The sequence below is a fragment of the Dermacentor variabilis genome, chromosome 3 (genome assembly GCF_050947875.1).
Source record: "Dermacentor variabilis isolate Ectoservices chromosome 3, ASM5094787v1, whole genome shotgun sequence".
Classification (NCBI taxonomy): domain Eukaryota; kingdom Metazoa; phylum Arthropoda; class Arachnida; order Ixodida; family Ixodidae; genus Dermacentor; species Dermacentor variabilis.
In genome coordinates, this window is record NC_134570.1 from 104,550,119 (window position 1) to 104,570,727 (window position 20,609).

General features: G+C 43.9%; 1 protein-coding gene across 1 annotated transcript; it reads left to right on the forward strand.

Moving 5' to 3' along the window:
- Nucleotides 1-1,600: 1,600 nt before the first annotated feature.
- On the forward strand, nucleotides 1,601-19,183 carry LOC142574665 (nose resistant to fluoxetine protein 6-like). The gene is made up of 8 exons (XM_075683702.1): nucleotides 1,601-1,837; nucleotides 3,315-3,700; nucleotides 9,218-9,429; nucleotides 12,943-13,054; nucleotides 15,509-15,593; nucleotides 16,653-16,744; nucleotides 18,755-18,934; nucleotides 19,131-19,183. The coding sequence occupies exons 2-8, from the start codon at nucleotides 3,328-3,330 to the stop codon at nucleotides 19,181-19,183; spliced, it is 1,107 nt and encodes a 368-aa protein (XP_075539817.1). The 5' UTR covers nucleotides 1,601-1,837; nucleotides 3,315-3,327.
- Nucleotides 19,184-20,609: the final 1,426 nt, after the last annotated feature.

Genomic DNA, 20,609 nt, shown 5'->3' on the forward strand with positions numbered 1-20,609 from the left:
TTTATTACTTCACACGCACCGCTGCTTATAGCCTGAGGAGTTATGCCGAATTTGAGCAGTACTACCATTGAGGCGTGATGGTGGGCGGGCAAGGACAAAGTGTTCTGCGCCGTAGTTTGTCGCTTTCAATCCTATGTTTCTATTAATGTGAACTCGTTATAAGGCTCATGACGCGGAAAATGCGGCGGCGTAGCCGGAGATCGTCCAGCAAGTCACGTGTTCACGGAGACGCGCTGATGCCACTTCTCGCGCGGTCGTCGTCGGCGTCTTGCACAGCTGGCTCCGATACCGCTCTGCATGCCATAGTTCCCGTACTGTCCTTCCCTCTGCGAAGTCGTTGACGGCAATAGCCCACTGTCGGAGAGTTTTGTCGTTCGCTTCGAGTGACGAACTTTCGACGGAGATGACACAAAAGGCCGCGTGGCCACAAAAGCAGACCGCGCCAGTGGCCGGTCCATATAAAGCGTCGCGCGTTGCGGCGCTGGCAGTCAGTGCAGTGATTTCGGTGACTTACTTCATGCGCTCTGATGGGCGAACCTTTGACTTATCAGTCATTAGCAGCACCCGACTCCTTTGGGCGTCAACGCCAGTACCTGAACGATGCCGAAGTATGTGATGCGACAAATGGCAGAAGAAAACGTGAAAAACAATACCAACACGTTTTGTAAAGCGAGTCGTCATCTCGAACGCGTCGTAATGCTTTCGCATTCATACACGTAGAGATACCTAAGTCCCCTTGAACTTATTGCTTTATTTACCTGTTATAGAATGCATGTGAGGAGGGAGGCATTGTTGCAGGGTTACGGTAGAATGGGATGTCCACGCACAGATGTGTTGTGTGCCCCGTGACCGTCTTCCAGCCGAGGTATAGTCATGGAGCCTTATGACAACATATTTCTGGTGTCGCAGTAACGTTTAGGCTGCTAAAATAGATAACAGCCTCAAGTTTTCTTTGACATGCTCTAATAATCTCTCGGGGAGAAGTTAATATTCAATTCCTGTGGTGAACAACTTCTAGCATGCAGCCTAAGTCTCCCTAGGAAAATCGGTAAGAAGTACAGTCAGTGTGCCAGCCCAGTCAGCAGTGGGCCATGTTCAAACGTCGAATTGAAGGAAATTAAGCTATATTCTTTTCTTGAATATAAGTCAAGAAATGCGCAGGAGTTAAACGCACGCAACGCCTGACAAATGCTCTTGTACCTGTAACATATGAGTATACATTCGATGTTATGAAACCTAAATCATGAGCTTTTCTCTGTCGCTCCACGTGTGTTCAGTTGCCTGCCTTTTATCCGCATTCCACTGAAACTCTCTCCCCTGTGCTTATCTTAACACGCTCCAGTTCACCTGTTCGCACTTAGATGGGTCGTTGCGGTTCTCTACAATGTATTCCGCGGAGTACTTACATATGCACGACAGCTGCCGTCTGTCGAGTCATTGCTTACGCATGATACATTTTGAAAGGTATGAAGGACCAGAAAAACAGAACAGGATGACGACAACAATTTTATGGCATAGTGCCCAGCAGTAGTCGATGCGTCGGCGATACAAGGAAATAACCGTGAGAAAAATGCAAGTGGACCACAAATACAAATCACAGACAACGTCTTGTGCCTGAACAAGAGTGTTGAGGGTGAGGGCGAGGGTTTCATGTTCAGCACCGCGTATAACAAGACCTCGTTACCTAGCCCTTCTTATTAGGATTTGTTTTATTACACGGCTTTGTGCATTCGGTCGTCTTTGGTGCGTCTAGACGGGCTTAGCCCGAGTGATCATGCACCTTGTGGGCAGCATAACAGTCCAAGCGTAGTTCAACATTCCTGCGCCTAAGAAAAAGGTATCTTGTAGTTCTTCGTTCTTATCTATCTTATTCCATTGTTGACTACTGCGTATGTCTCGCTGTGTATTTAGCAGGAATGTCCATACAACGGTGACTAGCTTTGCACCGCGCTCGTCGCTTCGTTTCCTTTTCACCTGTATCTTGTTGTTCACTACTTTTTTGGCTACGTACGACATGTCTCAGATGTCGAGATATACATGTCTGTGTCACATGTTGCACGCTTATTCTCCTGTAACACTTGCGTGTAATGGCTTTGCATCTTTACTATAATAGAGTCTAGTATATTACTGAGTTATTACTGATAACCTTATCGTCGTTCTTTTTGTAGTGTTTGTATACTGACTGTATAATTAGTGAGTTCATAAAACCAGAATTTCTGTATGTACCATCTTACGCAATTCCGGTTTGCGCATTTAAGGTATTTTGCAACAAATTTATATAAATAAATAAGTAAATGAATAAATAATACCAACTCTCGAAAATATTATTTCCTTAACGACTTCGTTTTCTCAAGTCTATTGAGGTGCTTCCTAGCCACCACGTTCAATTACAGTTTCATTTCAATTATTGCTTCCTGAATGGCCCAAAGGCAGTACATAACAGAAGGGGCGGGGAGGATTGTCGATGTGAGGATGAGAACAAGGTAGTAAAGTACAAAAGGAATACAAGAACACACCTTTTCATGGGACAAGCTAGGCGTAATACAAAGGTTATAGGGCGAATAACAAAGAACATAAAACAGAATAAAAAAACATCTGAATCTTTAGAGTGCTCAAAATAGTAGTTCACTTGGTGGAATATATTTATTTTCATTTTGAATAGTACACACTTTATATTCCGTACATTTGGTCGCCTGGTTGCAGCTTTACACAGCTGCTCCTGCAAATTTGTGTGAACAGACAGCTGGATATAGATCTACTTTATAAAGAATATAAAGTCAATCACCGTGTCTTGATTTCTCGTTTTTTCATCTTCTAAATTTGATTAAAAACGAAAAACATCAATGATTCCGACTCAAGGTGCGCCTTCATGTTAAACTGGATATTTGAACTGCCCTTAAATAGCAATATATCTTGGAAGAGTGTATCGATTCTATAGAAATAATACGCAAAAAGAAAAGCAGAATTAAAATGTATTGAACAGGCACTATAACAATTGAATAACCAATTCAATAATCGATAGTACAAAACATTTCCTGAGCTAAGCAAACGCATTACCGAAATACAAGAGTACTTCTTGCTGGGCTAGTTCGCGATGCATATCTATTAGATGATGGGGCGAAATGAAAACGTACACATACGAAGGAGACAGGACGAGTGCCTAAACGCCTAGAACTCCTGCCTCCTTCGTCTGCATACGTGTTAATGTGCACCCCATATCTAACGGCTGTCGGATCACTCTTAAATCCGTTAATTGCTGTCGTACATGTTTTGTTAAAGGAATAAAAACACAGATATTTACTTTCCTCTTCAAGGTATTAGCTCTCCATGTCCTCCACGACGCCACCAGTTCGCGGAGGTTGCCGGCCATCGGTGAAGGGGCGAACACTTGCCACTGCTGTGTTCTTCTTGCTGCCTTTGCTGACTCATGGCTCACATGCAGAAAGATTTCAGAACGCTTCGGGCAGCGCTTCTTCGGGCGCGACTCTGTTCACAACCACGACGATGGCCACTGGTGTGGACCAGGCCGATGCGTCCAATTTCCTGCGAGAGCTTCGAGAAACGGTTGCGCGTGGCTTCGCAAGCATGCCGGCCTCTCTGAGGAGGAAGATGCTGGAGGCCGAGGTGCGGCCAGAGTGCAGCGTGGCCCTTCTGAAATTCGTGCGGGCCTTCCTCAACTTCGAGCCGTGGGCCCTCAGACGTGAGCGAAACAGCTTGCTTTCCCCCTCGCCTTTCCCTCCCTACATTCACATGCTCTAGCACCATCCTCTTGCAGTGGAAGTTTACAATGTTAAAGAAAACGCGATATCGAAGCAGGCTACATGGCTATAGTCGTACGGCGAACGGGCGCTGAGAACAACGAAATTCAAATAATAATAATAATAATAATAATAATAATAATAATAATAATAATAATAATAATAATAATAATAATAATAATAATAATAATAATAATAATAATAATAATAATAATAATAATAATCTTTATTCAGTGTAGTTAAAACAGCATACAAAACGGAAGCGCCGAAGCCACAAGAGGGCCTGTGCGGCGACAACCGGCAGCCGCGGCAATCTACGCGCCACACCAGAACTCCATCAGAAGCTGGTTGTGCATTTGGCACAACCATCACACATTATCAAAGATGCACTGATAACATCAGTACATATTAAAGGTTCTCTAACGCTTGAACAGCAACTCTCAGTGTTTTGCGGGTGGACAAAGAAAATACATCGTCCGGTAGTTCATTGAAGATAGCAGGAACATAATAGCGTCTTGTTGCTTTACCGTAGTGAGTGCGCACTCTCGGTTTAAGATAACGAGGAACATGTCTCAACGGTACCGGTTTCGTATTTATGTGCCTGTATGCACTGCTCCAAAAATATTTAAGTACTACGATTTGTTTAAAAAGATTCTCAAAAGAAGGCAAACCGGCTGTTCTAAAGACACTTCTGGGCAAATTCTCCTGTGGCATGTAGAGGACGCTTGTAGCGATGTTTTTCAACATCCTATTAACTCGACATTTCCATGTGAAAGAGCAGTTAAAAAAACAACACATACCGTATCTTAAAACACTATACCCCAGAGCCTGGGCGATTAGTTTTCTGATAGAAAAAGGCATCGTGGTTATTAAATTAAACAACAAACATGCAACACTTCTAAGTTTCTTACAAATGTGGGTCAAATGAGTACTCCACGTCAGATCACTGTCTATGTGCACACCAAGATACTTAACCGACTGGACGCTAGCTATAGGTTGACAAGAGCGCAAAGAGCAATATGAAGGGTGTAAATATATGGAAGCGAGGCTTGGTACATCTTTGTGCGGGTTACGAAAACAGACAAGTCTGGATTTGGTGCTATTTATTTGCATTAAGTTTGAGGCAAACCAATCACTAACTTTAATAGCGTCCTCTTGAAAGTTAGCCAGGGCACATGAAAACTCAGGGTTGCTTGACACTAGTAAAGTGTCATCGGCATAAAGGAATACCGTGGATGCTTTCACGTGGTCACATATATCATTCACATATAAGTTGAACAACAAAGGAGATAAGATAGACCCTTGCGGGACACCGGACACCAGACTTACCGCGTCACTGCAGATAGGCCCAAACATGACTACTTGTGAGCGATTGTGAAGATAGTTTTTAATTAGTGACAAAAAAGGACCCCTAAAACAATATGAATACAGTTGAGAGATTAAAATTTGATGATTTACTGTGTTGAAAGGTTTTTTTACGTCCAAGAAAGCCCTAATGCCACCTCATTGTTTTCCAGGCTTTGGTGCAGTAAATCAGAGAGATTTTCTAATAGCACCTGTGTTCCAGATCCACTAACAAATCCGTGCTGATTCACACTCATTAGGTCATGTTTAGCAACAAATGCATTGATCACAGAAAGTGCGTGTTTTTCTAAAATCTGGGATATGCAGGAAAGAACAGAAATAGGGCGGTAGTTGGCAATATCATTCTTTTTCCCACTTTTGTACAGGGGAACAACGCGAGCACTCTTCAGTGAATCTGGCCATGTACCAGTTGCAATTATGCCGTTTAAAATAAATAGCAGAGCATGTTTCAGAGCTGTAATGTTTCTTATCAGATCAGCTATGAAAATGTTGTCAAGTCCGGCGGATTTATTACGTTTCAGACTAGACAAAATGCTGAAAAGATCAGATTCTGTCATAAGAGGAAGGAAGGCTGATGGCGATACACTGTTTTTAATCTTTGTCGAGCTCAAAGTTTGGACTGCGACCCGTTGCTCAGCCGAAAATACGTTATTGAACTCATTAGCCAAAATAGGCGACACTACACCGAAACTATGCTCCACTGCTTCTTGGACGGACAAGCGTATGTTACCACGTAACTGGTTTATCAGGGACCAAGTGTTCCTTACGTCGCGACGAGTGTTGTGAAACTGCTGTGCAAAGAACTTCCTTTTTGATAAGCGGATAAGCGCAGTTACCTTATTTCTGATGCAACGATATTCTGCTCAAGTTTGTCATTTTTTGGCGCCCTGCGGCATCGAGACCAGAAAGTGTCCTTTTCTTTGATAGCAGCCAGGATTTCCGCAGTCAGCCACTGACAGTCAATTTTACGTTTCTTCACAACCAAAGTTTTTTTGCACACTTTCTTTATTTCGCCTAATATCCTGACCAAGCTATCGTACGCAGTGTCGTTAGTGTTATGATGAGTAAATGAATCCCAATCATATTCAGTGACATGAATATCGAACTTTTTTTGGTCTAGAATGGTCACAACACACTTGGTAGAGTTAGCGTGCTGCATAGAGTCTGTTTTCATAATGCGACACGCAATGTAATAGTGATCTGCCAGTTTCTGTCTGATTACAGCTCCGGTCACTGAAGAAATGTCCGACGCACGGACGTTAGCGTGGTCAATGCAAGTAGTTGTAATGCGATTATTAAGAAATTCTTCTCTAGTAGGATCGGCGACATGTGGTTCAATGCCAAATTCTGCGAGTACTGTTAAGTAACTTTCAGTGCCATGGCGATCACCCTTCATCAAATCGATATTGATGTCCCCTATCATGCACACGTTTTTAGCAACAAAGTTGGTTTTCAGTATAGTTTGTAATTCGTCAATAAATCCCAACACATTTTGACTAGGAGGTCGGTACATAGCAAGAAGATAAAATGAAATACCACGACAGGATACTTCAAAGGCCATGACCTCCGCTGTGCCGAAGGAAACGGTAACCTCGGAGATCATCAATGATTCCCTGAAGTATACCGCAATGCCACCACCCCTGCTGATAATAATAATAATAATAATATTAATAATAATAATAATAATAATAATAATAATAATAATAATAATAATAATAATAATAACTTCATTTGCATCAACAGAAGGTTCATGACGACCATGAACATAAAAGCCTTTTTCCGCTTGAGTGCATTACACATGCAGATGCCATGTTTTCATGTCAAATTATCAAAATTAGGTTGGGCAGCATAGGGTTTGCCTATGGGCGTATTGTAGATCAATGCCCTAGTACGGATAAGTCCTTCTCGTTACATAATTCCTGTATGTTGTCATTGCTCATTATGTACTATTTATGTATGGACAAGTGTGCTTAGTGTAATATGCAATGTTCAATGATCTTCGGAATTTTATTTTGTAGAATCTAGCTAGAGCGCAAGGGAACGGGAGACCTAGATACAAGGATTGATTTATCGATTTTTAAATTTCGTGTCAAAATGTGTACTAAAATATAAGGTCAGAAGTTAATAGGCTCTCTGTATGGAGCATCTCTGAAGACCAATTTCAGCGCTTCACAGAGAACCGATCGAACAAGACAGGAAAAAAAAACCGTTTTCATACTCTCGTAGCTTATGAAGATGGAATCCCGCTCGCCTAGAGCCAGTTCGGCCAATTTTTGTCGCCTATCATGAAAAAAAAAACGTTAACTCAAAAATCATCTTTGATTATTATCTATGTCATGCTAGCATTTCTGGAAGGTGTGTATGACGCAAATTTGTGTAGAATTTCCATTTCTTAAGCGCTATGATTAACTTCTATTTTATTTACTTTGATTCCTCTTCAGCCTAGTCGATCTTATGAAGCATAAATAGGAGCGTCCTATGTGTACTGAAGTATGAAACGTACTTGCAAGTGACTAGATTGACTCCTCTGGCGAACTAGTCGTGTAGGACACTGCCACGATGCATAGAAGGCACTCGGTTCGTGGTGTTTAGGGTGACGCCAGAAATTTTCCCCGTGTAATGTAGTAACCACTGGCTGGCTGGGTTGGAGAGGTCCACGTTGAAATTCCCCGTTAGTATCACGGAGAGCTTCCTCTCTCTCTAGGAGCTCAATTCTGCCACACCTGACCCTCTAGAACGCCCGAGAACCAGGGCGTCTTCTTGAATACGCCCTCTTCTCGTGGCACCTAGCGGGTGACCGAGCTCCCCAAGCGCCAAGCCGAGCTGTCTATTTCTGGCACGCACACCCGTACGGCTAGCAGAGCAAGGCGAGCGACTGCGCAATCTACGGGATCGGCGCACATCTTAAACCGAAGCTCTCAGGCACCCAATCCTCCGTTGAGTATCGGCCTCGGCGTCGCTCGGCGTAACCCAGCGAACGAGCACAGTGAAGGATCAAAGAGCGAACGCGGAGCGCAGTGGCGAATGAAAGACGGCGATACTCAAGAGAGCGCAAGGAGGAAAGCGCAAAAGGAATCGACAGTGAAAGCATGTGGCAAAAAGCGGAGGAGGAGAGTATTGCGAATGAGTGAGGAGGAAAGCAGTGTGCCGCACGAGACTACGAGATCGCACCATAGCAGTGTGCGTCGTAGTGCGCCAATGACGTCATTACTAAGGCGCGCAGCGAGTGCTGGGGTAGCGCGTCCAGCGATACCATATATGGAAACAAAGTTCTGACGTTTGCTGTGGAGCCACATCGCTGGCGCTACTCTGCCCGCGCCACTGCCGCTAGAGAAAGCGCGCGAGAATGCGCTCCGCGCGAGACAGGCGTTCTGTGTCCGCGCTTTCTTGCTGAACAATTAGCTGAGCAACCGGTGAAAATCAAAACACCTGGGGTGGCATTCACTAAGCTGCGCGGTTCGTACGCACTTTCATAGCTAAAATGTTATTCGCTGATATAGTGGTGCCACCAAAGTGGCAGCGCATGCACCTCATGGCGTCGTATGAGAGCGAGGAGAAAGTAAAGGTCGGAATAAACAAAAAGAAGTGAAACAAATGCGTTCAACCGATAGCATGATCGAACAGCATGCATATCTATAGTTGGCTGTATCGTTAAGGCAAATCACTGCGCACTCCTATTCTACATCTTCCGTTTCCGGGCGTCTGCTAGAGTGCCGACAAGCGCGACCATTCTCTCCTGTTCCCCGCAGTGCCTTCAAAAGGCTTGTAGAGGATGTGTTATGCACTATGTGTTATGTATTATGTCATGCGAGTTTGAAAACAACTACCAGCAACTGCCCCCAAGAATATACCTGACATCAACAGGAACCATTCATTTAGGCTATCATGGCGACATCTCTTCGATAGCGCCACTGCTAGTGCGATCTGGCGGTGTCTCTGAAATCTCAAAAAAATCTATACATTCCTGGTAACTCCAATATCCACCACCTTTTCTCCCTTTCCCGTCTTAAATACACATTTTTTTCCTCTGAAAACGTAGCATTGTTTCTTACAACACAGCGAAGTATGGTGACGAGCACCAACTCTGTACGCAGTGTTCGACGCGTCCGGAAAGTACCCAACCGGCCTCTTCCAGGGGTCTCGTGTTGACCTTGGTGCTTTCGACGAGTGTCTAGAGACGGTGGTGCATGACAATTACGGAAACGTACTGACACGTGGCCAGTACTGTAACCTGCTTATCTACTCCAAGAATGGAACTGCCACAGAGGCTGCGATTCTGGCCGTAACAGACGTCCTTCACCCGAGGGTAAGTGACGACAGTGTAGCAGCTTTGTTTTGGAGATTGAACCGCTACAGTAAATAAAAGCTTAGATGACCCCTAAACTACCTTGTGCTCGTAAATTACGTTCTTTTTTAAACACTATGCAGTTTTTTTGTCTTTCCTGTAATTGTTCCTTTGGCAGATAGCCCCCTTCTAATCCTTGGACTACAGTGCTCGAGGAGTGGAGCATTGTTTGCAAATCGATGTGCATAATTAAATAATTGCGAGGATTTCACGCAATAATTTTGAACTCTTTCGCGATTATTAGTGCAATTGAAATATTTATTCCGCCTTCTTATTCCACCCACGGGCACTCTGTCCCCTTCGTGGAGTGCTTCTCGAGAAGACACGCAGACACGACACCACTATTGAACGTCTCATTGACACCCTTTTCTTTTGCATTTCAATTCCGTTAAATTTTTCTAATTTATTTGTAACTTTATTACTTCTCACAATGATTACAGTTTTTTCACACATAATAAATACAAAAAAGGTTCCAGAGCCATGAATTTATTGCGACCTACTGTCAAGGTTAAACGTTGGCGCTCTTTGGACATTCCTGGCCCTGGCGCCAAAAAAAAATGCATATATCATCATCATTAAGGTTAAACGATGGAAGGAGGAGCGATAGAACCGCAATATGAAAAAAAAATCAAAGCACTACTATAGTTTTATTACAACAGTAGAAGAAAGACCGCAGAAAACAAGTTAAGCCCAAGTGTACTCAAGAGGATGAAAAAAAAAGACACAGGAATAAAAAAAAACAAATCCAAATATGAAAATATCGGGCATAACAAGAGCCGTAACACACAAATAACTAGAAGAGCGTGCATACATGCATTTTGGTATAGCAGCCGAGGTTCGATTCCCACATCGGTAAAACATTATTTCTTGCTTCTTAAAGCGAGGCGAGACCGGAACCTATGTACCTACCCCATAGTGCCAAGACTGAGGCAAAGACATCGCTTTAAGACTTGACAGCTTTGACAGTAGGTGATGAATTGAAGGCGACTGCAATATTTACTGCCTGACTGATGTCATTCATGAAAGCTGGCATGATGAGGAGCCGAGCACATACAACGGCGCTGGATGCGTCGCATCTCAATGGTGCACGAGATGAGACCGAAAGAATACCATCTGCATTCTTGAAAAAGGATTACACAGATTTTACCGTTATGTAAACTGTCCGGTCCGCTCCGACCAGTGTATGCACGATGGTGCGCTTTTCATGCTGCTCCTAAGCAGGTGTTCTAACTTGTGCGTACAACTTTCAAGCCAGCGGTGGAAGCCAGATTGTTGCCTTGGCTCCATCGGAACCGAATGAGGGTTGGGTGATGGTGCGTCCAGTTGGCTTTGTGACTTTTGCAGCCAAACGCGCTTGCCGTCTCTAGAGAGCTTCGATTGGTAACACCAGATCCCGTTACTTGTGCTGGCAACACTGTTTAGATAAACAAAGATGGCTACGACATCCAGGTTCAAGAGGGCTACGATGGCTCATGTTTCTTTTTTGTGGCATTGATCGAGGTGTTTCGTCGAAGCCTAGATGGTCCTTGCTGATGATCACCTTATTCTGATTGGTCTCAAGGATTTCAGAGACGGAACCGCCGAAATGCTTGCCCTGTGCTTGCTAAAGTCCAGGTTGTCCAGCGATCTGCGTCAGGTATTTGCAAAAACGAAGGGCCTTTCATGCAGACTGCAGGGTAAAAGGAAGTGCTTGGGCGTAGGGAGCTCCTCCGAAGTGTACAAGTTAGTGGCGTTGCTCCCTTAGTACAGGTACGATACTTGCCTGTTTTCCACCTCCGTAGGCACCTCCGTCCCAGACCTCGTGTTAAAGCATGTCACATACAGCATCTCGCAATATATAGGCAGTAACGCCTGCCGAGCTTTAAAAGGATAAATATGAATATTGTTCACTGGTCGAGCGAGGCTAAAAACTGCAATGTTATCTGGTCAGTGTGTCATGAGATAAAAATCAATGTTAATTCTGCTTGTGAGTCGTGGGGCATCTTTCTTTTTATAGTTAGCTGATACGTGGGAAACTTATCTGGACCTCATTACCAGTGCTTCTTCGTGCTTGCAGTACGCAATGGCAGGATCTAGGCTTAGGAACACAGCAGACACCTGACGCCCGCAGAAATTCTTAGACCTCATTGAAACGAGAGAAATCGATAAAAACCAATCGGTCGAGGTGGAGTTCCTTCCAACGAGCTTCCAAAATTTAGCCAGGTTTCTCTCTTGGCTAAAGTCACTTGTAATACTGTAAGTGCAAAACTTGGAAACGAATTGAAGTAGCTGTAATGGAATTTAGCTGTGCGTACAGTGTTTTAATTAGAACTAGCAGCGCTGTGAACAAGTAGAAAGCTCCAAAGCTGGAACGAGTGCCGTTTTTTCTTGCTCGCAAATTTCTTGTGAGCAAATCAACTGACAGGTCCCCACGCTGAACGAAAAAACAGCATCCTCATTTTGCACAACTAAATTAAAGAAATCTATGAAAGCGATGTCTCCCCTCGCGGCATAACATTTATTAGGATTAACTTTAGGCCTGCTGAGATATCCTTCATGCCACCGTGTCTGCATGCAAAAGTACATTGGCCCCGATATTCCTGCTGCTTAAAGCATTAGTAACATTTATGCTGTGGCAGAAAACTATAGACGGACAAAACCAAACAAAGCTGAAGCGTACGTAACTGCAATTTATTGCAGTGCCAGCAGACAAACAAAGTACTACACTTCGCTATTTGAAACGCCAGGAAGATATTTAAAATAAGCGAATATAAAACAGTGTTCCTCTCGCCGGGAAGAAAGAAGTCCCGAGTGAGGTGTTTAGAACAAACCAGCATAGTGTGTCACCTTTTCCCAATAGGGAAATTTCTTGTCCAAATCGCCCAGGAATGCGTGTCGTCTGCTTCCTTTGGGAAAAGATGAAATCATATATTGCTGTCTTTTCAGCGCGATCGCACGCATAATTCCATACAACAAAAGACTCTGTGTATCCTTTTTTTTACATTTTTGGGCGTGTACGCGGTTGCATCATGATGAGTTGCGAACAAGGCTGTCAGCGCATGCTGCGATAGGAGACCCTCTTTCGCTTTAAGCCTGGACCTGGATCGGCAGTTTCTCAGCGCGGCAACTAGGTGGCGAGCGTTTACATGAAGTTGCGATTAGCCTACAATGCGTGCGCAGTGCTTGCGCGTCGTTACCGCAAGATCACGAAAATGCCAACGAGAGCTGCGACGAAGCTAGTACACTCACTTGCGTGTATGTGTGTGTTTTAAAGAGAGCGCGCACAAAAGCTAGAAAAATGAAAGCTGCTTTCACCGCGCGAACGCAGGCTGTGCATAATAATTCGGTGCTGCATAGATGGGTTTTGACGTGATCAATTTTCTTCAATTGCGAGTCATTTTTGTTTATCTGATCTGTCAAAACTACCTTACGGTTGTTAAGTGAAATGCATCTTTTACCATCAATAAATTTCTGATAATTTTCTTTCTTTTTCAGATGAAATACTTCAGCAATTACTTCACCGCCAAAGATATTCCGCTGGTTCGCATGGCAATATGCTTTACAGAGGACTGCAACCAGCAAGACTTGCAAGCTTTAGTGAATGTGGGTACGTCTTGACGATAAAATAATTTGGCGATTTCAGATGCGCATAAGTATGAATTTCTTGCATGTGATATAAAACACAGACGAATCAGGACACCTCGTTACAACGATGTCCAGCTATAGCGAATGATAAAAGAAGAAAATGATTTAATGAACGGATAGCCTCCTGGCGGTCATTCTACTCCAGTGGTTTTGTACTGATTTATTATTTTTCTATTTTCATTATTAGTAGTTATAAGAGGTTGCGTGATTGCATAGCGAAAGTCAGACGGCCGTCCACCTCTAAGGCGCAGACATTATTGTGATAGCAACGTTTACGAGCACCTTTTGGCTCGAAATGACTTCCTTCTCTGCATGAACGCGTGTGCGGTTTGCGTTCTCGAAATGGTGCTGGAGAAAGCAGTATGGAGCCTGGGTCTGTAAACAAGGCAATCTTAACTGTAACTGTATGCACTGCATAGAATTACCGGCTTTCTGCGCACTCCTAAACTAAGGTCATCCCCAAGTGCCCCCCCCCCCCTAGTATTCAGACACAAATTTTCTGACTGCTTCGATATATACAGAACATTCTGTAATACTAAATGAGGCAGATAGCGTCACATAAGCGCACGCCAATCAGTCTGTCAATCAATTTCGTCTACTTCACAAACAGACATAGGAGCGGCGAATAAAATGTGCCATTGAGCAGTTTGATTATCCCGCTGCCCTCATTTAAAAGGTTCGCAGCAGCAAAAACCTAATCAGAAATCACATCAATATAAACACATAATTAGAGACCCCATTGCTAAAGCAATAAGGTACCAAATATAACCACACAATGCACAAAGTATCTATAGAACGAAATTATGTTCTTCCATTTACGACCTTCAAGCCTAACTTGCACTGCAAGAAAGCAAATGAAAACCTAATAATAATTGTGAAGTCAGGGCAAAATACACGATAAGCGTTGCATTCCAGCATTGAAGAGCGCTGTTGATACCATCCATATTTCGGCTTGACTTGTATCATAACCCAGTTTTTTTCATTGCTAAACAAGAAATTGCTGTCAGTTACTTCAGGTTGTGTTTATATCACATTTAAATCATACCACTTATTGTATAGTGGTACAACTGGTGGATCCTAACGCGAATCACTGATAAATGGATTCGCAGTTGGTGTCCCTAAATGGCTATTATAAGCAGAACGAATGAACCTCTTTTGCATTATATGTACCTTTTTTACAGGTTAGAAAATTTCGTTTTACCCTGGACTAGTAGATAGTAGCTTAAGTGAGAGTATAACAAGGAATTATAGATAAGTAACTTCCCCTACGCAGAAATAAGGTCTTTGAGGCGACGAAGTATTCCTGTTATGTGAGCAATCTTTTGGGCAGAAGCAGATTTACGTGGATACTCCATGACACAATTGCAGAAAGTACTACGCCTTGGCACCTAAATTGATCGATCAAAAAAATCAATACTACGGCATTTTAAAACAATGTATACCAGTTGGGGGGATTTCTTTGTTCTTGTTATTTGGGATAAAAAGTTATCCCCTTTTTCTTGCTCTAAATAATTTTCATACTATTAGATAACGATTATACTGCATATCTTTTACTGTGTGTATGTGTAAAGTGATTTATGCTAATAAGAGAAAAGAAAATGCTAGTGTAGTTGGCATATATAAGAAACATTGCACTACAATTATTACGTAACACGTCCTTTACATACAAAATAAAACATAATATTTAATGTACTTTTCTGTGGAGCTCCGCAAACTACGTTCGTAATCTGTGACCTTCAGTTATTGATTTCGACGATTTGTTGCCGGTTACATTAATAACGTTTGATTTGTTCCAATATGCATACCTGTATGCCACACTGACTACGCTATATTTAATAAAGGTTCGTGGTTAAGTAAAGAAAATACCGTAATATATCCAAAGAATAGTGCAACCGTATTATATTTTTTTTCAAAGTTTCTTACAATGTATTTTTTTCGTAAAAGTAATGCGGCGAGCTCTGCAGATCTACTTTTGCGAATACCGAATGGGCACTCTGTGTCCAGTTTGAATTTTTCAGTGGAGAATGATATTATGATGTGCATTACCTTCTTAAATGCGCTCAAAAGATTGACAGGTGAGATGCAAGTCAGATACAGGTATACAATGCCATAATTCATGGCAATCGCCCTTCCTATACAACATTAATGCTTTAGCAATCTGTATCTTACTCGGTGAAACGAACGTAGCTAGCAAATTGAACGAAGGAAACATGCGTGCGACCGTGGCGATACGTTTATCACAAACAGTAACATTATGTGTCACGATGCAGTGTCAATAGCCACATTTATTAGAAAATTGTTGAAAGCCTAGGCCTAGTGAATAGCACCGGAAAGCTGCTTACGATTAACATTTACGATTAAAGTTTAGTCTTTGCCCTGCTGAACACATTGATCTACCGTTTTATTTTGTTTGCAGTGAATCCACCTCTAGTACGCCTGAAAGTGTCCAACTGCGTAACTGCAGACCCTGAGCCGTGGACCAACGCGCAGATTGGCATAGTGTACGTTAATGTATACGTTCTCTACATTCTGATTATTAGGTCACAACCAAGCTGAATCTTCTTTTAGTATTGCTGCTACCGAAAGTAGTAGTAGACTGGGACTCCTTGGTTGGTAGTTTTCTGCATGCGTGCTTGGTTCGCCCGATCAATGAACCAATCAATCAACGAATCAATTAATTAATCAATGAACTAGTCAGCCAATCAAATAACCAATGAAACAGTAAATAAATAATCATTCAATCACCCAGGTTATTCAAGCTTAACCCAGTTTTATTTATTTTGTTTGCTGATCCCACCTTATCAGGCAGAACTTTTCGCAAGAAGCTCAAAGCTTCTTGCGCTCTTGATTCGATCACTTGACAGGGAGTGCAGCGGGCCCTTACTTCTTAAACCCTAAATAGCTCCCCATTGTAAGAACTCTTGTTGCCACCCAAACAATAGTTAGCAACAGATATCCATCAGCTCCACAAAGTAGTTGCAGATCAATACTTGGAGAAAACACTGCCATTGCGAAAAATTCATATTGATGTAACATTTCGTACATGCATTGCTGTTGCTGGTGGAATTTTCGATATGACCGCCAAGGTTACGTAAGAAATCTTATTGTGTAGTTTGTTCTTATAAATCAAACATGCGTAATTCCAAAGCACGTTTTCAATGAAAATCAAACGTGACCACTGCTGGCCACTTGACCAGCATGTTTTTCAGCGTTTCCGCCCTTGGTCGTAAACGTAAATGCTTGACGTGAAGCTCAGCGCCACACTTAAAGAAAAGTAGGAACAGCGCAGTTAGTGTACCCCGTGTATTCTTCAGCTCTAACACTTTTGTCAAATTTTGCCCTCTCCACTCGAAAACCGCGGAGTTCAGTTATGTTCTTGAAACGATTCCTCATCGACTTTGTTCCCGCCGACCGTTAATGATACACAATGACTATTCCAGTCGAGTGGGAGCACAGCTTTCCAACGCCGTGAGCCGAGATAGCGGCTCATTTGTAGCAGAATGCCTACACAAGCAAACTCTAAGATAATTCTTTTTATATTTGTTTTTTTTTGTTTTCAGCATCTTTCTATGCGTCCTCCTAGTCGTCGTGATGGCCGCCACCTTGGTGGACTATTCTGTGGATCGCTTGCCGAAGAAAATGCAAGAATACCGTACGTACGCCCTGTTACAACCTTTTTTTCCTCGTTGCGAATTGCCGTTTACCGGCCGGTCATAACACCACGGTGTTAGATGTTGTGACATATTTTCATATACGCATCTTTATACGTGCGCAAATTGAAGTCCGCCTGATAAAACAAATGGGGAAGACGAACGCACTTGTTTCAACTTCAGATATACTTTCGCACACTTCACAGTGAATCACTCTCTGACCAATTACGGGCAGTCCAGAAGGCCCGCGATGTGGCTGAAGGGCTCGGCCTGACAGTCCCAACGTGGGAGCGGCCCGCGTCAACGTATGGTTGACCTTCAGGACCCAATAAAGTTCTCCATACCATACCATACTTCTATATGCAGCTCATTAGGTTGATCAAACCTTGTGGCCAGACTTCCACTGTCTGAAGAACTCCTCCTTGGTTTCGTTTTCTCCTCCCACCAGCCATCAAACTATTTTGAATGCTTCAGACTTCAGATGTTGCTAGCCGAATCAGAAACTGAGGAACGGAAGAGGGTAACAACTTCTTTTTCTTGCTTTTTTCCCTAAAACAATCCATTGCTACAACCACATCTTTAGGGCGAAATGCGATAACACCCGTATACTTAGATTTAGGTGCACGTTAAAGAACCCCAGGTGGTCCAAATTTCCGGAGTCCTCCTCTACGGCGTGCCTCATGTTCAGAAAGTGGTTTCGGCACGTAAAACCCCATAATTTTTTTTACCACATCTTTATTTCTAATGAGTAATCGAACTTTTTTCAGTAAAGCTGTTCTAAAAAAACAATGTGCACTCATATCACAACATTTGCGACGAACACAGTCGTCGCTCTTAAAATGTAAACTCAGGGGGGAGTCTGTTTGCTACACAGGGTGTGCGAAAAGTAATTCTGCAGTGAAAAACTCCACCTGCTATGTGATAATAATTGTGCATAACAAGCCAGCTTGACATGCTGTATGAAGTGCAATACCTGGGGGCGGGCGAGGGGTATTCTGCAAAAATATACCTAGTGGACTGTCTATTTCAGCCGCTGCTGATTCCCTAGGGCCGCTCCTCTCCGCCTCTCTCGTAGAGCTGCATCCAATCAGCAGCGGCAGAGATGGACAGTCCACTAGGTGGGCTCTTGCAGAATACCTTCCTGTACTTCGTTTGGTGAGGTCTGTGGGTTAAACTCAAAGGACAGGTGCACGTATACAATCCTCGCTCACTGCAGCCGCTATACAGACAGCCATTCCTCAGCAAATCACATAGATAAGTTCAGAAACCCTCCATCGAGTGTTTAACAATATGCAGCGTCGTGTAGAGACATGTCTTCCCTCCTTTGGTGGAAATTTTCGGCATCTCCTGTGCTCATCACTGCAGTGCCGTAAGCAATACTTCAGATTGCAAGACCACCATTTCCATTGCAGAGTTACTTTTCAGACACCCAATAAATAGTTGTCTCACAGTTTGTTCCGCAGGGACGGGTGGCGCTCATGTACGTTGAATGTGTGCAATACTATTACCTTATTGCGTTAAATCTGACTATAACGAGTAAATTTTGCTATAAAATTAGCGTCAAGTTCCACAAGATTTCAAGCGCTGTAGGCGCGTCTTGTGCTGGGCGAACAATTGCTAAAAATGATAACCCGATAAAAAACTATCACCGGCTAAAGTAAAAATAAAATGTACGCGTGACAATTCCAGAACATTAGGTATGAGCAAATGAAAACGAGTGCTTTTCTTTTCAGCTTTTTTTAGTAAATAGCCGCCGGAACCAGTGACACCACGCACATGACACAATGGCATTAGGAACTTAAATCTTGCATGTCTAAAGGGACAACGCAACCTTTGGCAGCTATAGGTCCACCTTTCCAAATTTTCGCCAGCCTTTCTGAAGGATGTTATAGCATGTTTCTATCCGTCGGCCCTCATCTTCAATTTGGTCTAAATATAATATAAAAAGCCTTGTATTTCGCTCTAGTTACGTAGAACATGTACGCTGTATAACAAACATACACACGATCCAGGAGCACTGATGAATGTGGCCAAGGCTTTCTCCATGACGTCCAATACACGGATACTGTTCACGGTGGCCGATAAGAGCAACGTCAACCAATACGCCCTGCAGTTTCTACACGGCATGCGGTTCCTCTGCCTCGGCCATATTATGATTTGCCACTGCGGTCAGACCATATCGGATAATTGGTGTGAGTATTTAAAGCATGACTCTTGTATTTGTTAATATTTCAAATAGCGGAGGCACGTAATGGTTCATATTTGAACGGCGCCAATTATAACAGAGGCGTGCCAAGAGAACACAGGAAACGTGCTGCCTACCAACTGAGTTTATTAAATTCAATTATAGCAGCTATACTGCCTGTTCCTTGCACATCTCTGCTGCAGGCGGTGCCTTTGCTGTACTGGTGTCTTTCTTGAAGAAAATTTGCATGGCATGAAGTGCTTCATGCGCTTTTATCGTCTCGGTATAGCTTAGTGTGTGGATTCGTCTCCATAAAACTCTTCCGTTTGGTAGTCCAAGGAAACACGGAACTAAATGCAGTGATGCAACAAAAACAGAACAAATATGTGTAGCGGCACTACGGCTTTGCAGAAAAATGACACAGTGAGGTGAACTACTTCTTGAACGTGGGTGACGGGCAGGCGTATGGGTGCTATAGCGCACGAGATGCTATAGGCCCTCGGTGCGCCTAGATGCCTGCACTGTCCGCGACGCAGATCGTCTTTAAGACAGGGCTCGCGCGGCCGCGCCATACGCTGCAGCCACCGGGGTAGAACGCCTCGTTGTAAGCATTCGCTTAACATCTAAATTACCCAGCACGGCGTCAGCGCGCACAGGATAACATGAACATTTCACACTCGATGACAGCGGATGCTCGCTGTCAAAACGCTGGCATGAAGAATCGCGGCAGCAGCAGCGAGGGAAATGACCTTCGTGCTGTCTATCACTTCAACACAACTTGAGCGGCGAGTACACAGCCCACGCAAAGCTAAGAGTCATCGTCCCACCTAGACCGCCCCCGAAGCCGATTGCTTTCGAGATAAAGCCCGCGCGAACACGCACGGCCGAAATACAACGCCCCCTCCACCCCCATTTCCTCCCCGGGTGCCATGCGCGCGACGGAATACAGCGCGCTTCCGCCCCTTGCGCACGCGAGATTGAGCCGACATCGTCGGCTCACCGTCGCACGCTTTCACTCGCACACACAGCACACGGCGCGCGACGACGATGTTATCAGTAGACGAGCCCGGTACGTATGCATCACAAAGGCAAGCTGCAGCAACTGCCAGAGGAGGTCAACCCAGCGCGCTTCCGCCTACCTTCCTTCTCTGCGATGCTTCGTCGCGTTTCTACATCCCTACTTCGCACAACGATACCTACACATTCCTCTAGATGGGATTGTTTTCCCATCCGACGCGCTCAGTTCATATGTTCCGCGCGCGCGATTCTCTTCACCTCCAGGCGCCTTCCTGGTTCGCTTGCTTCGCGGCTTCAGACAGACACCGCCGAGTTGCCGAGCTAGCGAGTTATGCTTGCGCGTAATAGCTACGCCATGTGAGGACACTATGGCGGTACCGCTGGCAGGGTAGTACCATTCGGTACACCATGATGACATGATGGTAACGGGAGTGTTTTCCTTCCTCGTTATAGCTAGCACTTTCAGACGCTGTCATTGTGACGCTGCGCCTTTGGTTGCAGCGTTCGCGATCAGAGGCCGCGGCAGGCGCTCGACGTGGTTCCGAATGCATTGTTTGAGGAAGTGGTGCTCGAAGTACCTGTTGGCTTTGGCGTACGGGTAAGGCACGGTGGTAAGGGGAGCGCCCCGCACAACAGAGTGCAGTATACACTGTAAACAAAAAAAC